Source organism: Nelumbo nucifera, chromosome 3 (assembly GCF_055504915.1).
Source record: "Nelumbo nucifera cultivar China Antique chromosome 3, China Antique-T2T, whole genome shotgun sequence".
Taxonomy (NCBI): domain Eukaryota; kingdom Viridiplantae; phylum Streptophyta; class Magnoliopsida; order Proteales; family Nelumbonaceae; genus Nelumbo; species Nelumbo nucifera.
Window position 1 is genome coordinate 21,857,121 of NC_142651.1, and position 22,761 is coordinate 21,879,881.

A 22,761-nucleotide genomic window follows, 5' to 3' on the forward strand; every position below is an offset into this window, starting at 1 on the left:
TAAGTATAGTACGTTTTTGCCCTTTTAGTGCAGCATCGAAATTGAATTAAATCCCTTTAGCATCTGTAAATCATGTAATACGGGTATCTTAGTTTCTATGAAGAAATTTCTGTGTTCAATCATAAAAGAAGGGCAAATTTGGGTTTTTGAAATAATATAAATTGTGCATGCAAACCCAATTAACATGATGAATAACTAATAACAGAAGGTACTATTTGTCTAATGACCCCACCCCACCCCACAAGGGAGGCCAGAATCATTAAAGGAGGTTTTAAGCTGTATTTTGGCAATCCTTATTTTAAGGATTTATCTCCTTTCTTAGTTAACAACTCAGTTTTCTTAGGGGCATTTTAACTGTAAAAAAAGAAATAAGTCCTTAAAATAAGGATCGTCAAATACGACATTAGTATTTATAGAAAACCTTAACATTTTGTTTGATTTGAAAAAAAAAGGTAGAGAGAGGTGAGGAAGCCGGTACAACGTTCTTACTGAGTTTCCTACATTTTCCTTCATTTTTTTTTCTACCTTTTCTTTCAAACCAAACACAACAGTAAAGAAAGTTTAAATATTTCGTAAGGCAGTATATACCATTACCACTTATTCACAAAGAAGAATGACACAGTCCTCCCTATCTTCTCATACAACCAGTAGTATTACCAAGATTTTAACTGAAAAACATTTGTGAGGGGAGGTCTTTGTCCCAACTAAAACGACTATGAAAGGGGTGATATTGGATTTTTAAAAATATTTAGCTGCAGGTGAGGCTTTTTGTCCCATGATATCACCCAACAAGGGATGTCTTGGCATTTTGCATAAATGTGTGGAGAGTTTTATGGTGCATAAATTGCACCTAGAAGATGCAATTTGCAAGGTGCCAAATGGCACTATGTATCTTCCACCCACAGTACACTATGTATTACCAATAAGCAATTGGGTTCAGCCAATTCAGCAGTTTTCAAATGACCCCTAACAAAGTGGAAGTTCTTTAATAAAAGATGTTCCATGTATATTTTATTATACCCAGATTGCCCTTAAATAATGGGTGTTCTATAAATGAACAAAATGCCACTGACCTAGAGATGGACCTATTTTAAGTGACATTATTGAGCATGAGGATATATCAATGTCAGGTGTTGGTGCAGTCATTGATGATGCATGTTTTGGTAGCTACCGACTAGCAGATGACTCAGATGCCTAGATGAACAATTCCTACCTGGAATGTAGCTTGGACATATAGCTGAATGGTTCCTAGCTGAAAGGTGGCTCGGACGCCTAGCTGAATGGTGACGAGCTGGAAGGTGGTTGGGATGCCTAGCTGAACTTTCCCTACTTGGAAGGTGGCTCTGACTCTTAGCTGAATTGTCCCTAGCTAAAAGTGGCGAGCTACATAGTTTATTGGTTCGACCTGCAAGGAAACTGTGTCAGAGTGCCCGGGCTTCTTTACCCAAGGTGGGCACTCCGATGCTTAAGTTAGCGAATGCGAAGATTTTGTGAAAGCTAAAAGTAAAAGAGCTAGAGAGCTACGTTGTGCATCTACCTACTGAGGTTGGAGGTAAGGCCTTTATATAGGCATTGTTTGGCATGGGCATCACGCACCGTGTCCAATATCTCTTGGAAGAGGTGCCTAACTGGTCTAAAGTCCTTAGAGGTAGTTGTGCATGTAGGCTGACTTTTGTGCCTTACTCGGTTTCCTCCGGAACACTCGATGTGAGAATTGACTTCCAAGAGACCCGAGAGTGACATAATGTATGCAAAGTTGATCGACGAGCACGTCTCGTAGGTCGCCACCTAGACCTCAATCAGGTCGGTGAGCCTTCAAGGGAGGTCGCTTCTCACGTCGATGTCACTTCGGCCGGTACTAATGAGGTACCACAAGTCGGCCCTAGACGAGGTGCTGCTAGCCGCCCTGAGTTGTGGATGACAACTCTAGATATGTGACCAAAATTTTCTCTATCATTTTTTTTGTGATTTTTGTATTTTCTAGTATTAAAAATTTTATTATTTGACTATGATATCATTTCATTTCTAGGTAGATTTTGAATTTGACATTCCAATTTCATCATTAATAAAAATACTTCCTACATTTCATAGTTATTTATTTTAAATTTTTATCATTAAACTATGACATTATTTTTTAATCCATTTGACCCCAAATGGTCGAATTGCTTACCCACCACTGGGAAGGAAGAAAATGGTTTTGTTTTCAAATTACTTTTCAAAATATTTATTTTTTTACTATTAAAATTAATATTGTGGATTTAATTGCAAGAATTTAATGATGAGAAAAATATATCTTAAATATAGGATTTAATGAGAGAGAATAGGAAAATATTTTTATTCCCATTTTGTTTAAAATTTTACATTCAATTTTCATCATTAATAAAAATATTTCTTATTTATAATACTTATTATTGTTTAATATGTCTGTTAAAAATGATCCCAATTTTTTAAGTTTCTATTTTTTTTCATTTTATCTATTATTTAATTTTATTATTTAATCATGGCAACATGGATTAACCCATTTGACCCAAAATAATTTAATTTCTTATCACCACCTAGATGAAAACACTATTTTTGCTAGGTAGATTTTAAAAGTATAAGTTTTTATGTTATTGGAATTATTAATTTATTAAGTATGGATTCAATTAATAGAACTTAATGATGAGAAGAAACAAAAATGGCTTAAATATATGATTCAATGAACATTAATGCAAGTTAATCACTTAAATGTTGGATTTAATCAGAGAGAATTGAATGCATTGAATATCTTTAAATTACATCTTTTTCAACTCATTTAATATCAAGAACCTATTACGCTATTTGCCCTCATTTTTTATCAATAAATTTAAATATAGAGGGATAAATTTTATCCTTAGAAAATTCCAGTAATATTCTTGAGGCCATTCGTGCTTTTTAATCCTTTTTGTTTTCTATGAAGAATTGTTAGGAGTACTTTTGGAACAAATAATCATGGGTCCATGCCCTTGAACATTTCCACTCACTTTATGCCATCATGTTGCTATTATTTTCGGTTGGAAGAACAAACACTTCTTAGTAAAAGGTCAATTAAGTAAATAAGTTGTAAACTATAGTGGATGTTTTAGTCAAATGAAAACTATAGAGTAGGTATAAATAAAATCATGAAACTATAGGGATGAGCATTCGATTTATTTGATTTAAAAACTAATCCAGTAAAATGAAATTCTAAAAACCGAGAAATTAAAAACAAAGAACCAAACTGAAACCAAAATTCTGTTCAATTGAAAATTTTCAGTTAACAAAACTTCTCATTTTGAAATACAAAATTTTTTCAATTCAAATTATCGATTTTAACCAAATAATGCTCACCCTTAATTATTATTATTATTATATTTTGTCTAAGAAATTAGAATAAACACAAAGTCATTAAATCATAATAGAAAAATGGAGTGCAAACTGGGCGGCCGGGCTGGGACATGTTTTATCTCAATCCAGGTGCATCCCAAAGAATTGGGCCTAACGCCTAAGGTATCCATTCCAAGCCCGAACCACACTAAAATTTGATACGCTCAGGTTGCGGTCAGGCCCAAGCTAGGCTCAAGTTGGTCAAATAACTCACAATAGTAATTGATATATATGTATGTGTATATATATTTATGCATGTATGTTGTATGCATGCTAATATGTGTTTATGCCGTATAAAATTGCACCTTGGATTGATCTGGGTCGGGTTGGGCCCACACAGGCTGCAACCCTCGTAGAAAATGAACCCAATTCTATTACGGTACAGGTTTTACATTCTGAGATCGAAGTAGCTTTTCTTTGCCACACAGGCTGCTCTTTGATTTGTGTGCCAATCAAAAAAACAACATATGCTCTTGACCCAATCTCTTTGAGAAAGGGCCAGCTGGCTGGTTGATAAGGTCTCCTGTTTGTCGTAGTGGAGACCTGGGATCAAACCCCGCCTGCACTTGGGTTGGGACAGGGTATGGGCTAGCTAGCTACCCCGTCGTGTATCCTTTACAAACGGAAGACCCAATCAGCTGTTTGAAAATTTTCCTTCCAAGTTCTAGTGTCTCATGGCTTAGAAATTTTTTTGATGAATTGATGCACCTTAGAATTGAATGCTATTTATATAGGAATAGTAAATCTACAGACCCACCACAACTCTATATATAAATACCCCCCTACACTCATTAGCGTTTCCATATCGATGGAGAAGATAAGAATAAGATACACAGACACAGCTTTTTTGTACGCACAATACTATAGAGCAAATTTGTCTAAGTAGTTGACAGAAAGAAAGATGGCTAAGCTTTTCCGCAGCTTCTTCTTCTTTGTCCTCCTACTCCTTTCAGGTTTCTTAAACTTTCCTCACTTTCATTTGTTTGGACAGTTGCAAGCTACACTTTTAAACTTTCCTCACGTACATTTTGTTATAGTTGATGGAAATGATGATGGTTAATTGTTGCAGTTGCATCAATGGGAAGGTGCAGTAGTGATCAAAAGAATTGTTATGTTGTTCGCGAGGGCTTTGGTTGTGCCCAGTTGGAACAATGTCAACAGTGGTGCTCCCAGCAGTACAATGGCCGTGCTCTTTGCAACCCTAATCCTAGCCGATGTATCTGTTTCTACATTTGTAATTAATTAACTCCATCCAATTACTAGTTATTAATTTCCTCTCTCTCTCTCTCCCTCTCTCCCTCCCTCTACCATCCCTTCCTTTAAATTAATAAATGCATATATAATAAATCAAAGCAGAGTGGAAATTAAGCTTACAGTGTTTCATTATTTGTCATCTTGTATGCTCTCATCAGAATCAGAATGTAAAGTTGTATACACTTTAGAGCAGGCAATTCTGGTTTCTGTATCAAATATTAAGGTCATTCATTACTCACTCTAAACGAAAAGGAAGCTTTGAAAAGTGTAGGTTGGAAGTTGGAACGGGAGTGGACCATTCAGAAATCAGAAGCCATTCTCTCACACAATTACATGAATAAATTCTCTTTATTAAGCCATTCAGAAATCGAATATGATATAGATCTAGAGGAATCAATCAAACTGATTTATTTAGGGGCTCAGGGTTTAAGATTTAAGAGCTTAGGAAATTTAGGGTTTAGATCTAGAATTAGGTGGTAAGGGTAGGAGGCCTGCCCTCCAACGTGGTAGGAGCCAAGTATTAATTGCTCCCAAATTTTGGAATAACGCCACTGCTAAGTGGAACATGTCCCTACATCATGATCGTAGTGCTATTTAAAGGGTGAAATTTATTTTTTCTCCTTTTTTATAATATTTCAGAAAATTTTCTTTACTCTCTCTCTCTCTCTCACCCATGAGGATGATACAACATTCTAGCTCCCAGTCTACCAGATGGGTGCCTAAATTTTAGCATGGGCTCTATTCTAGTCTAAATTAAGTCTCAGTTTTGGAAAAAATATAAATACAAACATGTAGAATGCAAATACAAGGTTTTGATAGCATATTTGTATTTGTACTCTTTTCCATTTCAGGCTCAATTTGGAAGGAGTACTACAAATGCAAATATGTATAGTGCAATTACATGTAAAATAATACAAAATATAAGGTTTTGCACTTTACATATTTGCATTTGTACTCCTTCCATACTGAACCTAAAGAATAATTCAATCAGACATTGGCACAGGATTAATACCTTAACCTTATTTTGGTATTCTTTTATGTAGTGAAACTATTTTATTATCCCATATGAAACCAATGAATTGAAAATGAACATCTTTCGGACCTAATCTATATTGTCACTGCATAGTGTAACAAATCTGTTACACATATTTAAATCTGCAACTTCTGCAATTTAGGATCTATAAATGTACAAACACATATCCAGGTCTCTTTGGGACTTGTGTTTAAGTAGATTTCTTTGCGACTTAGTATAATTTATTATTAGGGAAATTGTCTAAAACTCATAATGACTTTTCAGCATTTCTCTTAAACTCACCATAGCATTTTAAAACGTCTAGAGAACCCCATGTCAGTGAGTTTTTCTTTTCTAAAACCCACCTTCCATCAGGGAACCACTAGTGTTCATTAGCAGAAATTGTCCACATCAGCATAAATACATTTTTCATGACCAAACTGCCCCTGAATGACGAGTTAGGGAAAAAGGGTCACTTAGGGTTAGATTTATTCTCCCAAAACTCTCTCTCTCTCTCGCATGCACACGCTTGCTTAGATTTACTGTTTGAAGGTCACCGTTGCACCACCACTATCCCTCTCTCACTTGCTCATATGTTTGATTTGAAGATTTGAAAGAATGAAGACTATGATCAGAAATTTCAAAGATCTCTAATGTTTTTAAATATTTGAAATATATTGTAAATTTTTGCAAATTGAATATAGAAAGTAAATCCCTATTGAGGGCTCTACAAATTTTGCAAAAATATTTTTATAAATTTTTATCTGATTGCTTGAAATATATTATTATTATTATTATGTATTTTGAATGCTTGGTAGACCAGACCAATATGACGTTTCCACGTAGAAATTAGGCCAACTTTAGGCTATAAATCAGAGCCAGATTCACCTGATATGTTCCAACTCATTGTCACCCACCCCATTCAATTCGCAGGATGCCCCCAAAACCACCAATTAACCTTTATACTTTTGAATCCAAACCAACAGCAACAGGTCCATGGTGGCATGGGTTAGCATTAATTTCCTTGTGGATGAGTCAATCACTTCACTTGAACGTCTCTTTGTGAGTTTTATTTTATTTTTAATTGGCCTCTCTAAAACCCTTAATTCTAGAGAGTAGATTCAATCAACTTTGTCTCAGCTTTTGGCTGGATTTTCTGGATTTTTCACCAAACATAGCTTATTATTGTTCATATTGGCCCACCTCAGAAAAGCAGAAGTTGCTGCGCTTCAGCCCTCCCAAACAGGCGCTGATTCTGAAAATGTTAGAGATGGCACTGATTCTGAGAATGTTAGGTATGGTATGAATGGTTAATTTGCTGCTTGAATATATATTGGCTGGAAATGCTTAAATGGAAAAAGAGAGAAAGGAACAAGAATTCATTTAAAAGTGAGTTTTCATCAACAAATTGTTGAATTTGGCAAGACAATATATATATATATATATATATATATATATATAAGAAAGAGTTTGTTGACTACGATGCCGGAAAGACGTAATACTGAAAAGCTTACAACCAATCAGATGAATTTTTATCTACCAATCACATGTGTTTCCGGCAAATGGATGTAAGATAGTCCAAAAATCTATAAAAGACAATAGCTCCTCCAGTACGTATGATTGGTGAGCCTTTTTAACATGGCACCGTATGGGCCTTTCACCAAGGTTTTAAAACTTCAAAGTAACTTGGTGTTTGTTACTGCTGGCAGCTGCTGCTACCATATATGTAGCAGAGAAATGCTGTGTTTTCCGGTATGGAGTCACCGGACACAACCATCTCATCTACAGCCTACAGGTAGGACCGTAAGAGCCTAAACTTAAACCGGTGGGGATGAGCCAAGATTTTATTTGCTCATTCAACTGATCAACCCTTTGACATTAGGCCATGCAAAATTGGATTAGAATTTAGAAACATATATACATACATACATACCCTCAAACAACATTGAGTGAATTAGCATTAATTGTCTTTGATTTGTGTGCCACTGCCACAGTCAAACAACATACCCTCTTGAGTCTTGAGTCTTGACCTAATCTGTTTGAGTATTTTCCTCCCAAGTTGTAATATCTCATGGCTTAGAAAAGTGAGTGATCAGATGCATATTTGACCTGACTTTGTGCCCAATTGAATTCTATTTAGGAATAATAAATCTACAGACCCACCACAACTCTGTATATAAATTCCCCTACAGCTCATCAGCGTTTCCATATCGATCGAGAAGATAAGAAATTTTTCTAAGTAGTTGACAGAAAGAAAGATGGCTAAGCTTTTCCGCAGTTTCTTCTTCTTTGTCCTCCTACTCCTTTCAGGTTTCTTCTTAAACATAATATAATTAATTTCCACATGAATATGCGTTTTATGATGATCATTTTTATAACATAGTACACGAATATATATGCATCTTCATTCCACACTGACACTGCCATGGTCACATCACATGCATGGTGCAACCTTCAACACGGTCCAATATCGTTATTCTGTTATTCTTTGATTTTAATTAGTATGTATAGATTAATTTGTGTTTAGCTCTATAAATATTCTTAATTAGAATTTTAATTAAATGTGTAACTAATTAACGATGGATGGATGGTGCAGTTGCAGCATCAATGGTGGCGGGTTCGGATGGTGCAAAAAGATGCCAAGTTAGTCAGGAAGGGAGGGGTTGTGATCTGGCCTCATGCCGGCAGTGGTGCCTCCAGTCCTACAATGGCAATGGTCTTTGCGCTCCTGTTGGATTTGGTTCTTTTCGCTGTGTTTGTGTCTACAATTGTAATTGATCAATAAATCAATAATCCATCCTTCTCTCTTTCTCTTCCCTTTTCCCTTTTCATCATCATCATCATCATGGAAGATTTCTGCTTCCTCTAAATAAACAATAATTAATTTTAATTGCACTAGTTGTTTATTTCCTTTATTTCTCTCTACCATTTCTTCTTCTAATCAAATGCATACCATTTTAAATAAAAGAGTGGCTTTTGCCTTCTTTGTTCTTAATTAAAACGTGAACAATTTAAAGGAGGCAATTCTGAACCAACCAAGAAGGTCATTCCAATAGTAATTACTAATTATTCACTCTATTCAATTCAGAATTATGGAATAGGAAATACAATTTTAGTGGGTCCAATCCGAACCCGAACCAATCGATCCCACAATTTTACATGGGATGGACTTGGATTTATAGTCCTTGAACTGAGCCTGGTCCCAAAAGTTCTGATTGGCATTGAGCCTAACCCTTAGGTAGCCCAATACTGCTTCATCCTAATCCCAACCTGAAGGCTGAAGCCGACCCAATATACATGCACAATAGAGGCCGACCCAAGCAGGGAGTTGGGCCGTAGCCATGCTCATCAGGGTTGTAAATGTCGGGAGCTAGACCAAATATTTGAACCACAACTTGTATCTTTAGTTTAACCTTTCGGCCTGCGTCCAGTAGGGCCCATTTTAAATCACCAATCCAGGCCAGCCCACTTAAAGATTGTGTAGGCTTGGCTTGGGCCTACAGCGGCTTGCTCAGTGCTCGTGATGGACCGATCTTAACAGGCTTAAAATGAGGAAAATTAGTAGAGCCCACTCCTATTTTCTTGTTTCCATGGTCCATGCATGCCAATGTACGCCTATAACCAATCAACCACTCTATCGGAGTTTCTCCTTGTCAAACTTCATTGGCAGGCAATGGCAATGAATTACTCTTAGATGGGGAGGTCTGTAATTGGGTTGGGTAGGTCGGGTTTGGGTTGGATTAAGATACATCGGATTGACTTCAGGCCGGGTTGAGCCAGCAAACGTTAGAGTATAACCCTAAATGTTAAGGTTAGAATTGATCCATGGGTCAATTTGAGTCATTCCTAAAAATATTTGGAATTTTAAAAATGAAACAGCATAAAAAGTTTGTATCGATTCTCCAAGTTTCTCATAGCATAATAAATGTTTTACACCGGTTCTCTAAGTATAGTACGTTTTTGCCCTTTTAGTGCAGCATGGAAACTGATTTATATCCCTTAGGCTCAGTTTGGAAGCAGTACAAATGCAAATATGTACAACACAAATACATACAAAATAATATAAAATATAAGATTTTGCACTGTACATATTTGCATTTGTACAAACTCAGCCTTAAAATTATTGTGTTTGATTTGAAAGAAAAGGTAAAGAGAGGTGGGGAAACCGATACAATGTTCTTACTGGGCTCCCTACATTTTGTTTCTTTTTTTTCTGCCTTTTACTTTCAAACCAAACACAACATTAAAGGAAGTTTAAGTATTTATCCATTTTCTTTTCGTAAGGCAGTATATACCATTACCACTTATTCACAAAGAAGAAGAACACAGTCCTCCCTAGCTTTTCATACAACCAGTAATATTACCAAGATTTTAACGGAAAAACATTTGTGAGGGGAGGTCTTTGTCCCAACTAAAACGACTATGAAAGGGGTGACATTGGGTTTTTAAAAATATTTAGCTGCAGGTGAGGCCATATTACCTAGATTTTGATGGATTCCTAATGGAGGGGAGGGAAGGTTTTTGTCCCATGATATCACCCAACAAGGGATGTCTTAGCATTTAGCATAAATGTGTGGAGAGTTTTTATGGTGCATAAATTGAACCTAGAAGATGCAATTTGCAAGCTGCCAAATGGCACTATATATTTATCTCCTTCCACATATCATAGTGACCTAACTTACCCTCCAGCAGGGAACCCTCTGAATATTCAATCCCATTATCCTCTTCTATGTATTGGACAAATGATCGATGTATTTTCAGAATACTTCAGCCATGCATCAATGGACCATTTGTTCCTACAATAGAAAATAGTAGGCCCAGTAACATGAACCTGACCAATTGCTACTCAGCCTACTCTAGAGTCTAGAGAATGCCTTTTGATCTAAATGGGCCTGAATCCTCGGGTCTAACCAGTAGAGTTGGTAAACAATCCTTAGTTTAGCATGCAACTTGTCCTTGCAAGGAATTTGATCTTCTTCTCCTTACTCTCTACCTATTCAGTTAAAACCTCTATTTAAGAGATAGTTCTCAGAGTTCAGAGAACCTATATATCTTAAGCAAAAAAAAAAAAAACATAACTGGTACTGCAACTGCAATATGATATTGAATTTTCATTTATTGGTGTACAACAACTTCTTTTCTACCACCCTTTCTCCTTCTAAGTGCTTTATTTCCTCCAAATGTTTGTTAAACTCACACCCCAATGCATAGATTTGAAAAGGTAATTCACTGTTCATACTTTTTTCCTTAGTCTCCGCTGGTTTCATTTTAAAAGGGGAAGAAAAATTTTCGATCTGTAAAATTTTAGTTTTTTTTTTTTCACCCTTTTTTGTGACTAAAACTTTGTCTTCCACCCCTTTACATGGAAACAAATGCAGCCTTATTAGGAGTTAAAGCTGCAAGCCTACATTTGGATGGAACGTTGCATTAGGGGTGTGCATCCTCTTTAGTCTTTATGAAGGTGGTGAAACAACCAAAAAAGATTCCTTTTCTCTAGGAAATAATAGATAGATAGGAAGTGACATATGATCCACACCTTCTGACCATCTCCTCCTAGGATATGTTATTGGTACACATGGTGTGGTGTGGTGTGAGAGTAGTAGTAGTAGTCTCTTGCATTACCTTCACTTAATTTTAGTGAAATTATCTAAAACCCCCCTTCATATTAATGATAAGTGTAAAACCTCCCCTCACTTAGATATAGATGTGTTCAAACAACCCCTTATCATCAGAGATGTTCCATTAAATGACAAGCAAGAGAATGCACAATTAGTACTCTACCCATCACACAGTATACTATCCAAACATGTATATTTTATTATACCCAGATTGCCCTTAAATAATGGGTGTTCTATAAATGAACAAAGTGCCACTGGCCTAGAGATGAAGGACCTGTTTTAAGTGACATTGTTGAGCATGAGGATGTATCAATGTCAGGTGCTGGTGCATTAAATGGATGGCATGGCCATGGTCAAAGATCTTTGCAAGTATTACATGACTCGGTTTTTATATTTCAATTTAGGTAATGCCAATGAACAACCACATCAATGTACTTCTTTGTTTCTTTATTGGTATATGATATATGATGTTTTGATTTCACTTTTATTAAACCCAAATCAAATATCCGCTTTATATAGTTTAGATATATGAGTGAAAAAAAAGATAAAAAGATGGTTATAGCATATGATAGGGGTATTTTTGTTATTTAAAATTTACTTTTCATGAGGTATAAGGTAAATATATGATTTACAAAACCTTGTGAGAGGGGTTTCGGTGGGGGTACCTAAAAGGGGAATGTCTTAGACATTGTATAAAGTGAAGGAGATTTGAGATAATTTCCCAAGAAAAGTTAAGTGGATAATGCTCGATCATACAGTTGAGACCAATGTTGTCAGAAGACTCAGATCGGACCCAGCAGTCGAACCGCTGACCCAGTGAGTTTTATGGGTCCCAGATTTGACAGTTTTTATGGTCTGAACGATCTCACTGATGGTTAAACCAGTAAAATCGTGACCCAAAAGAACTTTTGGGTTTCTTTATCCGGTTTGAGTCTGACATACATTGGGTGAGACAACAAAATAAATCTATAGAGATTCCCACAGCTCTCTCTCTCTCTGATGAGTACCTTTTCCTTTATGAAATTTGCTTGTCCCGCTCTAGATGATGACAAAGTCTTTTGTTTATGCCGTCAAAGGATTAAGACCCAATTAATGTTTTTTGTTTTTATTTTATTTTTTTTCTTTTTCCAAGGAGAGTTACTTTTATGCTGAAAGCTAAGGTAGCTTTTCAAAGAATGCTACTATTGTATGTTTGAGTGTGCTATGGTTGGTTTTTATATAATAATAATAATAATTAATGTTAATCACTGTTCAGAAGATCAGTGGACATTTCATAATGATTCCATACATCTAATCACTTTATTACGTACACCTTTATAGCAGAGAAGAGTGTCTAGGCGTGAGATTTAATTTGTGTAGTTACCAAGGAAAAAAAAATTCAGGATTTAGAATGGTCACTGTACCACAGTGAAGTTAGAAGATCCAGGATCTGCTGCACTTCTTTGTGCTTTGTGCTTGTGCAGCAGATGGAGACTTAGGTTAGAAATCTTAACAAGGTTCAAATTAGGCATGGATACAATGTAGCCAATACAATAAGCTGATACAATTGGGCTGATGAGGGGCAGAATATACCCTTTGAGTAATAGAGACTAAATTTCAATACATATCTAAATTACTAAATATTAAGTTTTTTATGTTTTTAATTCTATTAAAATATAATACAAAAATGTATATCTTCTAATACTTGTAAAATGCATAAATTTTATTATTTATATGTATAATATATTAGTAAACGTGTACGCTGCATTTGTGCATTTGTACGTGACAGTATGTTTAAGACAAAGTTATTTATAATTCATGGATAGTTTATGAATGGTTACAAGTGAGCAGTTTCTAAGCCCTCTTTATGTCCTCCACTATGAAAATTTCAAAAAGAAAGGGCATTCCTTATTTTATATAGGTAGTATAAATATAGATTGTTCAATTTTGAATACAGTTGATTGGTTATAAATTCTTTAGGTATAATATTATAAACCTTTTTAGTAGATTAATGCATTAATGCATGTGTGATTAGCATACAAATGTGAAACATAGGTACATCTCTTAATTGCCTTTCTGATACGGATTCTTAGAACCTTGCGAATAATTCCACACCCTCAGACGATGACGATTCAAAACACACAGCTTACTCATTCAACTGCTCTCTCTCTCTCTCTCAACTATCTATATATATCGCTTGAGATTTCATCATCATCATCATCCAGTCTTTGCCAACTATATGGTGCTTAAATCATTGCTTGTTATTCTCGCCCTTGTTCTTTTTGTCTACTCCTACTCCTTTTAGCCCCTTTAACTTTAAATTGCAACAGTGATCACATCTTCTTATGGGTTCTGTCACAAAGTAGTTTCACTGAGGTTTCCCTTATATTTGAAAAACAAAATTATCTTGGGATATTGGCATATTCGTCAGGCTATCTAAGCTCGTTGAATCTTCAAAATAGAAACTTCTGCAACTTCCTCTAAACCTTTCAATATTGTTTCAGTTATCTCTCTTTCTTTTTTATTAATTGTCTCTGTCATTTTTAGTATTCTCTTCTGTGATCGATATTCAAATTCTATCATCCAACCAAATACTGAATAGACTGGGTTTCTAGACGCCTGAAGAATCCCGTAAAGACGTAGAAAGTAGTGGTATTTTTATATGGAGGGAAATTTTTGGTTTCTACAATACGTACTTTTACCGAGCGCCATTTCCATTTTCCTATATCACAACAACTGACGCAGTGGGTGGCTCTTAGCTCTGAAACTGTTCAATGACTTGAGTTAACTCTCAACGTAAATTTAATTAAAACACAACTGAATGAAAATTATTTCTGGAGATTTGTTGTAGACCCTTCGTCTTAGACAAGTACTGATTAGATCATGCCTTAGACTTTGCTTGCTCCATCCACTCCATTATTAGTTTATGCCCTTTTCTCTCTCAACGAATGAAAACCACAGACCTTTGATATACAAAATATATAGATATATTGAATTGAGCCAATCGTCGGATGCATTTTTCCTCCATATAGATCGACGTTATCCTATTTCTTTGATCACCATTTCCTAATGCTACGAAGCACCAAACTTTTGCATGCATTCACTTCAAAGCAGCGGTTTTCTGTAAAACCAATTCTTATGCATTCATACTTTAATGCAGTGTTCTTGTTCAGGGCCTCAGGTGGTAGTCATTCCACCGAGACAAGGTTCTTCCTCTGATTTCATTCCTTCTCGACAGAACCTAGTGTCTCGGAGCTTTGGTAGATTGATCAAATGGTATTGAAAATTTGCGTCCTGGGCTTTCGGTTGAATATATATATATAATAACCTCTTGATCAAGTTAGAATGTGATCTGGGCATTGTTATTAGACTGGAAAGTAGCAGATTTATATGTAATTTCTTTTACTGAATGCTGAGTTGCATCCGTTAGTAGGTCACTGATCCAGTCAGCTATATAGCCATACTGAGCAAGCCCATCAGTTTCCCAGTTTAACAACAATGAGAGATGTGTCGAGAACGAAATGCTTTTAGTTTTTTAGCTAGGCAAATGACCTCAAGCGCCCATTGCAGGGGGCTCTAATAAGTCAGACTGGTTTGAGTTGAGTTGAGGAGTAAGTAATTAAACTGAAGTGTTGAGCTAGCTCCTCCTCTTCAAGTAGTCCCCGGCCCCAGAAATAGAAAAGATGCACAGACTAAAGAAAGGAATAGAACTAATAGATACAGACTAACTAACTAAATAAGAAAGGGAACTGTAGATTCAAAAACACAATTTTTACCGAGACCCATTGAAGATGACAAGAATCTTATATATACCTGCATAAACGTGCCTCGGATCCTGTACTTCACTGCTTCAACAACTCTCCTTTTCTTCTTCCTTTCTAAGATAAGAAAAATAATAATATATGTTACTATAAGAGCGTGCATGCACCTATCATCGCCATTATCAAGGACCCTCGTGATCATAACATAATGATGATCATCATCTCACATGCATTATCATGCACATAGAGGCAAAGATGAGAGATCAAAGCAATCAAAGAGACGAGAATTCATGATAGCTAGTGTGTCGTGCCCCCCCATGCACATTATTTGAACAGGTGTCTCAGTCACAGACGCTTTCGTAGTTTCTGTTTGTTGTTGGACTGAAAAGGAAAGAAGCAGCTCTTTGGGTGAAACCCCAAAAACAGTGAATTCAGTGGTCCCACGTAACCTAAAGGTGTAACTGGGCTACTGACAAAGGGTCGAAGAAAGTGTTAGTAATAGTGGTAGTCGGAGCTCAGAACTGTGAGAGAGAGAGAGAGAGAGAGAGAGAGAGAGCCCGGTAGAAGGTGGTCAAGTAAATAATTCAGTGACTGCAGATGACAACAGATGAGTACAGAACAGTCTCAGATTCTGCTGTTCATGTTCATAGCAATAGATATCTCTCTGCCCTTTCTCTCTCTCTCTCTCTCTCTCTTATCCCTGTTTCTCTCTCTCTACCCATCTATCTATCTATCTAACAAAGACATCCACATGTGATAACCATTCTTAATTAGTACAAGACTAAAAGTCTAAACTTCATATACTAATAATAATACACAGAATGAACCATGGTCTTCATCATCATCTCTCTCTCTCTCTCTCACCACTGCATATAGCCATATACTACCTAAAAAAATTTAAAACTCAAGGAGTAACAGAAGTTTGTAAACTCATATGCATGCACATTAATAGTACGCAGAGACATGGCCTCCATTACCATTATCCTCATCATTTTCATCGTCATCTTCATCCTCACAGAACTCGACGCCGTGGGGTGCATGACCGCCTCCAAAGGCACGGATATGGTCCTTCAGGGACCTCTTGTGCTTGAAATCAGAGCCACAAATACAAAACCAGAGCTTTCCGCAGTTCTTCTCATGAGTACGCCAGTCACCCCGTACTGCAAAAGCCTTGCCACATTTACGACACCCAAATGGCTTGGCTCCGTGCTTTCTCTTGTAATGCGTCTGTAGTGTCCTGAAGTCCTTCAATGGCTTCGATCTCGGGTGCTCAATATTATTCTTACATCCTTCAGCACAGCAGTAACACGGCAATCTCAGCATCGATGACGCTGGCTTCGTCCCCCTCAGTGACTCTGGACCCTTGCGATACTGTGAACCATGCCCCCACATATGCATCTACCAACACAGAGAAATAAAAAAAACACAAAGAAAGAATTAGCTAACCTAAGCTAGAATGATCCAGTGCAGAAATCCTTAGCTTAGACCAATTAAAATAAGTGATAGTGGTCGGCCATTTTGAAGAACCTGCATATTGTTGTATCTATTGAAGGTCTTGTTGCACACAGAGCAAGAAAATTGAGTTGGGCCGACAAGGATTTGAGCAGGCGAGGGAATCCAGTACTGTCCCTCGACCGGGGCACCATTGTTAATGCCATTGCTTGTGCTAATGCCGACACTAGGGGGTCCGATATGAAGAGCTACGGTTACACTCTCTTCACTGCTATGGTTCACAAAACCACTCTCAGCCTGGTCGGAGGAGTACTGATGATGATGATGACGACGAGAAAGACTGACCACTTTGGAAATGTGTTGGCCTGGAGGGCGAAGGGTGAGAAGGACTGACTCTTCATCTTCTTCATTCGCTTCTAAACAAGTACTCTCAGTAGTCTCTGTAGAGAAGTGGCTAAGAGAAGGAGTTGGCATGGTGATCGATCGATGGATGTATGTAATAAAAAATAAAAAATAAAAAAAACAAAACAAAAATGAAAAGGGATATATGTTGGGGTTTTTGGGTTCCGCCGGGGAAGATGAGTGGGGACGAGACGAGAAGAGAAGAGAAGTAAATAAACAAACACAACAGGGGAATGATTTGATTTGAGTAGGGTTTTAGTTTCTTTGGATTAATATGAGAGAGAGAGAGAGAGGGAGGGGGGCATGGCGGTATGCACGTGGAGCGGGTGGAAATTAGTTTTGGCGTGTTTGGGAATGGGGGAGACAAGAGACCGTCAAAGAAGGAGAGGTGGGGAGGGAGAGATGCATGGAATGGCGTACCAAAAATACACACTCTCTCATTGCGTTTGTGCTGCTGCTCTGCTCGGTTTCCGAGCCTTCACTCCAGCCCTTCTTTTTCTGCTTTCTCTACTCCCGCTTTCTTTCTCTTTTACCTCTCTATCTCCATATATATATCTCTCTCTCTCTCGTACCTTTCAGTCAGTTTGATAGGGATGCATGGGAAGTCATAGACAGTAGTACACACTTTAGCAATGGAGAAACGCTACGTTGTCGAATGTAATCCATGAAGAAATTAGGACCCTATATATCGTAGTGTAAAGTTTAGCATTTGTCACACTTTGGTTTGCTAGTCACCAAGTTTTGGGATCACAGCCTGGCGATAAAAGTAGCCATTGATTCAGTAAGGTCTCTCCCATGTTTTGTCTATTTTCTTGATGGCCCGTCTGATTTCGGTAGCAGGGGGATCACATGGTTGGCTCTTTCTATTCAAATGGGTTGATCACTTGATTGGTTGATGATGTCAAAACATACATACATATACACAACCCCATGTCCATGTTTCAGTTGACCATCATATATAGTATTAGAAGAGGAGCCTGATCGATGCATGGTCCCAGACTTGATGCTGCGACTACGACACTTAATTGGCTGATGCTGTGTCACAAGCTCAAGCCGCCTTCCAACTGCTGTGCTGCTGCTGATGCTTGAACTAGCACTATTGCAGAACCCCAGATAGCAAACTCGAGTTATATATGGGGGGTCAAGCCCCGACTCAATTCATTGAAGCATGTCCCCCTTTTAAAACTTATCTATCCATGACTACAATATAACTTGTCTTAAAACTAATTAATTAGAAGAGAGTGGAAATAGCAAATTTATTAGTACTAGACTACTAGTATTGCAATTTATAAAACCAATCAATGCGATTGTGCTGGCCAGGTCATGACGCAAAAATTGTGTACCGCACCGCATGTATTGATTATTTGAACCATATATACCTTAAGAAATGTGAAATGAAGAGGGATTTTACTTTCTTTTTTTTTTATATTTTTGACAATGTTTAATTTTATGAATCAAAAAACTAGTAAAATGGCGTGCCCCTAACAATAAAGATAGATGTACCACATCTTTCCTTGTTGGGCAACTTGGCATCAGATGAAGAAATCCTTAACTGTTGGGGAAAGGAAGTAAAAGAAAAATGTGCAAATTCTCTGTCCCCACTTTGCAGAGTTTCAAACAGAAGAGAGAAAAAATGAATAGTGATTTTTCATAATGCAACCATAATGGAAGTTGATTTTCTGGCTTTATGCATGTCACCATGTCAACAATTTTAATTAATTAATTTCTGTTCTTGGACCACCTTCTCGATCGGGATGGCCATTATATATTACCCAGTTCTAATCTATAACTCTTTATAGAGTTGTTTGGCCAGAAGAAACAAACGAAGAGACAGACAGATCATGTCAACTTGACTGCAATTCCACTAAGTTTCCAGCTTTACAAAATAATATATATCAATATATGTTATATGTATAAAGCAAAGTAAAACCAAACTCTCTGCTTCACTGCTTGTGTTGAATCAGGTCAGTTATTACTTATTAGTGAGTTAGTGCTTCTTTCTTTCTTTATTATTATCTTGATGGATCATAAGTATGATCTATGGACGATGCGTTTGTGGACAAATGCCCAACGTAGTAATAGTTGGCCCACTGTTCCTGCAATATTAGTACATGTTACGTGTCTCATGAGTCGTGACACATGGAAGAAAATGTGACCTCACACCTTTTTCTAATCAATTGGTCGTTTCTAGCACAAAAATTTAAATATCCCTGAGACCTCTACCACGGAGGGGGGAGGGGCATGGAAATAATAAGTATGAATTCAGAGTCTTTAAAATATGGATTCTTGTGCAATTTGCTAGAATTAGCCATTCAATTCGGTTGTTTAGATAATTGTCATTGTGAAGCATTCAAAACATTTTGTCCAATTTCTTTTATGTATTGAATCCAATTATATATAAGTCAGAAGACTCAAAATCTTTTTCAAATGAAACTCTAGTATTCATTCACCCCAAATGAAACTGAAACCTTGGAAAATTAAAAAGCCTGGATCGGTTCAAAGTTAAATCTCATTCCACAAAGCACATAAGTAGATACCCTACTTAGAGAAATAATGCATCAAAAGAGTGTTCATTATCTTATTGGGTGCTTGGCTTGATTAATTCGTCTCTGCATTAATTGATAACCACTTCTCCTAGACTGCATTTAATAACAGCTGAAGAGGCCGGAGTAAATGACTTCTTAATGTTTGTCTTTCAGTGAGTAAGCTTTGAGGAAATTGTGAGCCCCTTAATGGCCGGCTGAAATTGAAGTTGGGTTGATTGTAAGGGTGTTAATGGACCGGTTTTGGATTGGGCCCCGTTCAGTCTAAATCGATTTGTATAGATTGGACAGACTAACAAAAGATATTGGATTGGACTAATCTGGTTCAAAATATTTATTAGATTGGATTAGACCTGATCTGTTCGAAATAAATTTATATTAGATTGGATTGGATTAAGCTAGTATCTAGTCCATTGATATAAGATAAGAATACAAGTGTCAATGGATCAGGTTTGGATTGAAACCAATCTAAATCAAAATGAATTTGAACAAATTAAATGGTCCAAAATATTCATTGGACTGGATTGGACCTGATCCATTTATAATGGACTCACATCGAACTGGACCGGAATCCAATCCAATTGACACCCCTAGTTGATTGTCATGATATTATACCCTTAAAATATTTTATGTATCCACTATAAGACTATAAGACAAAGCAATAGGCCATTGGCTTCAGCCATTAATTCAGCTGTTATAAAACGGCTCCAAAGTGATATATAGTACAATTCGTGAACTGGGAGTCGGTTTTCTGTGATCAGACACACTTCTTCATGAAATCCCTGTTATGTGCACTTCCAAACATGTAAAGGGTTGTAGCTTTCCAATTTCATGATTCCCATCTGCCAATTCTCACATGCATTTCCAATTCTGATCTCCTTTTCCTTGCAGGAATCAGTACCTTGAATCACATGAAAGGTTTTTCTTCCCAATAGTGAAATAATAACGGGTTCAAGGAAACCCATATCAAGTTGAAATGTTGCTTCTTGATTGTATCTTCCAATTTATGAAGCAAAAAATATGCAAACATGCTCAAAGCTATAGCCACACATCATTCTCCCACTCGGCAATCATTGCAGAATTCTCAAAAAAAAAACAGGCTTCTCTTTAAAAGTGCCAAACAATGCTTTCGTTTATACAGGCAAAAGGGTGCATGCAGCTTAAAATACAATAATGAAAATTTACTCACTGCAGAGTGCAGACACAACCTGGTTATTAATTTATAATTTTTAGTTATTAAAATATTCTCTTTTCACTTTTTTAATTTACCTATACTATATAAAATGAATATTTGTCTTAATTTCAATGCAACTCATAAAAGTTAAATTAGAGTATCAAATAACATCTTTACCCATCTCGAAATGTTGTATTATGTAATCTTATACTAGTAAATATAAAAATGATTTATATAAATAATTAAGAGGATATACTATGTTCCAACTTACAAGAGGGGCCATTACTTGGTATAGGTAAAATTTTGGATTAGTATATAAGTGTGAGAGCATTCTGAGAGTTGCCATTAGGAGTGTTCACGGTTTGGTTAACTAAATAATGGGCCATTTTTTTGAAATTGAACCAATACCATCAATTTTTTAAAAAATCATGAACCAAAGCCAATCGATTTTATATTTATATATAAATTTATATATAATATATGAATAATATAGTATATATATATATATATATATTAAATAAATAAATATATACTGGTCAGTTTGATTAACCGCCGGTTTTCCTTTTACATTAACTGAAAATCAAACCAGCACCACCGTTTTTTTTTCGATTTCCTCAGCCTATTAGCTACTTTGTGCCAAAAAAAAAAAGTTTGTTAAAACCATATCCAGTCTACCCCTCCCAAGACCCCAGATAGTTGTGAGCTAACATTAGTTAATGGCTTTTTTAATACACTTTGTTCCAAGAATTTAAATAATACTCACCCTCTCCCTACTCCCTTTTATGTGAGAATCAAGGCTATCATAAACCTATTCATGCCATGTTACGCATCCATGTGCATACATAGTCATTATACTCAATTTAAGTGAATACCTAAACAATAAAATTTCCCTGTGTCACGATATGAATTGAATCTTGTAGGGTTTCTATAAAAAAAATAAACTTATTTCTTTGTCTTTTTAATGAAAATGAATTAAATAATAAAATATTTATGACATCATATAATCAACCCATATATGCAACTTCATTTCTAATTCATTAGCTGTGTTAAGCAGTTAGTATCTAGATGGAGTTGATTCAGCTTCTACCAGGTCTAGAGTCTCACCCTACAGTTACATGTAAGTAACCTTGCTTAATTTCCATAGTATGTAATATACTAATATCACATCATCTTCTCTCTTATCTACTTAGTGGCTTTCCATTGTTCATTTACATGGTCTCCTTTTCTTTCCATGGAAGTGGATGAGAATTGGCTCAGCACACTAGATCTATTCTACATTCAATATCACATCGATCTTTCATCCACACAGCTAGCTTTTCTCCTGTCAGACACCAAAATCTAGGGTTTATCTTAGTTGGAAAAGGAGAGAACCTTTTTTGGACTGTTCTATAATCATTGCACAACTAAACTTTAAATTTTGTACAAATTTTTTTTGTCTGTATCGTTTCTTCCCACTTCTCTCTTTGTCATGCTATACGTATCAAATTGAATGACATCCACAAAGTCCTTGTTCAAATTTTCTGAGAGTACATTTAGGCTGTATTTGGTTTGAAGGAAAAAGTAGGGAAAGGAAGGGAAAGGCAAGGAAATCTATACAAAGTTTGTAAAGGTTTTTCTATATTTCCCTTCTTTTCCTTACCTTTTCCTTCAAACCAAACATAGTCTTAGAGAATTTACACATCTCCCCCCTTTCTAAGAAGATCCAACATGCACACACCTAATTAACTAGTTGCTTGACCAACCTTGTTTAATAAGTTAATGAGTATGAGAGAGAGAGAGAGAGAGAGTGAGTGAGAGTCCATATCTGAATCTGTGCCATGTCTCAATTCATAGTTTCTTATTCATAGTTATAGTTTCTTGCAAACAACTTTCAGTTAATGAATAAATTCTCTTATTCATCTAAAGAAAATGATGTCTCCTTTTGACAATTTGTAATTCACCACTATGCTTTTCCATGCCTATAAGAAAAAAGTTAAATTTCCAAAAGAATAACTAAAGTATGGAATTATAAGCTACACAACCAGATTTCTAATTTCATTTGATTTCAAAGATGTTTACCTAGAAAGACCATATATTATCCAAACATGGCAAAGATACAAAATTAATGAATAATAAAGCATTAAGTTGTGTGATCAGCTTCTGAGTACTGGCCTATATTCCTGTTGTAGCCAATTAATTATTG

The 22,761-nt window shown here is 36.2% G+C and overlaps 1 protein-coding gene and 2 long non-coding RNA genes across 3 annotated transcripts; 2 read left to right on the forward strand and 1 right to left on the reverse strand.

Moving 5' to 3' along the window:
- The first annotated feature begins 4,208 nt into the window (after positions 1-4,208).
- LOC148801014 (uncharacterized) lies at positions 4,209-4,835 on the forward strand. The gene is made up of 2 exons (XR_016083435.1): positions 4,209-4,337; positions 4,454-4,835. It is a non-coding gene; the product is annotated as an uncharacterized LOC148801014 (long non-coding RNA).
- Positions 4,836-7,665: 2,830 nt separating this feature from the next.
- LOC148801015 (uncharacterized) lies at positions 7,666-8,467 on the forward strand. Its single transcript, XR_016083569.1, has 2 exons — positions 7,666-7,960; positions 8,247-8,467. It is a non-coding gene; the product is annotated as an uncharacterized LOC148801015 (long non-coding RNA).
- A 7,314-nt stretch (positions 8,468-15,781) lies between these two features.
- Positions 15,782-17,324, reverse strand: LOC104601382 (zinc finger protein WIP6-like). The gene is made up of 2 exons (XM_010264683.3): positions 16,536-17,324; positions 15,782-16,406 (listed from the first exon to the last, which is right to left on the reverse strand). The coding sequence occupies exons 1-2, from the start codon at positions 16,932-16,934 to the stop codon at positions 15,954-15,956; spliced, it is 852 nt and encodes a 283-aa protein (XP_010262985.1). The 5' UTR covers positions 16,935-17,324; the 3' UTR covers positions 15,782-15,953.
- Positions 17,325-22,761: the final 5,437 nt, after the last annotated feature.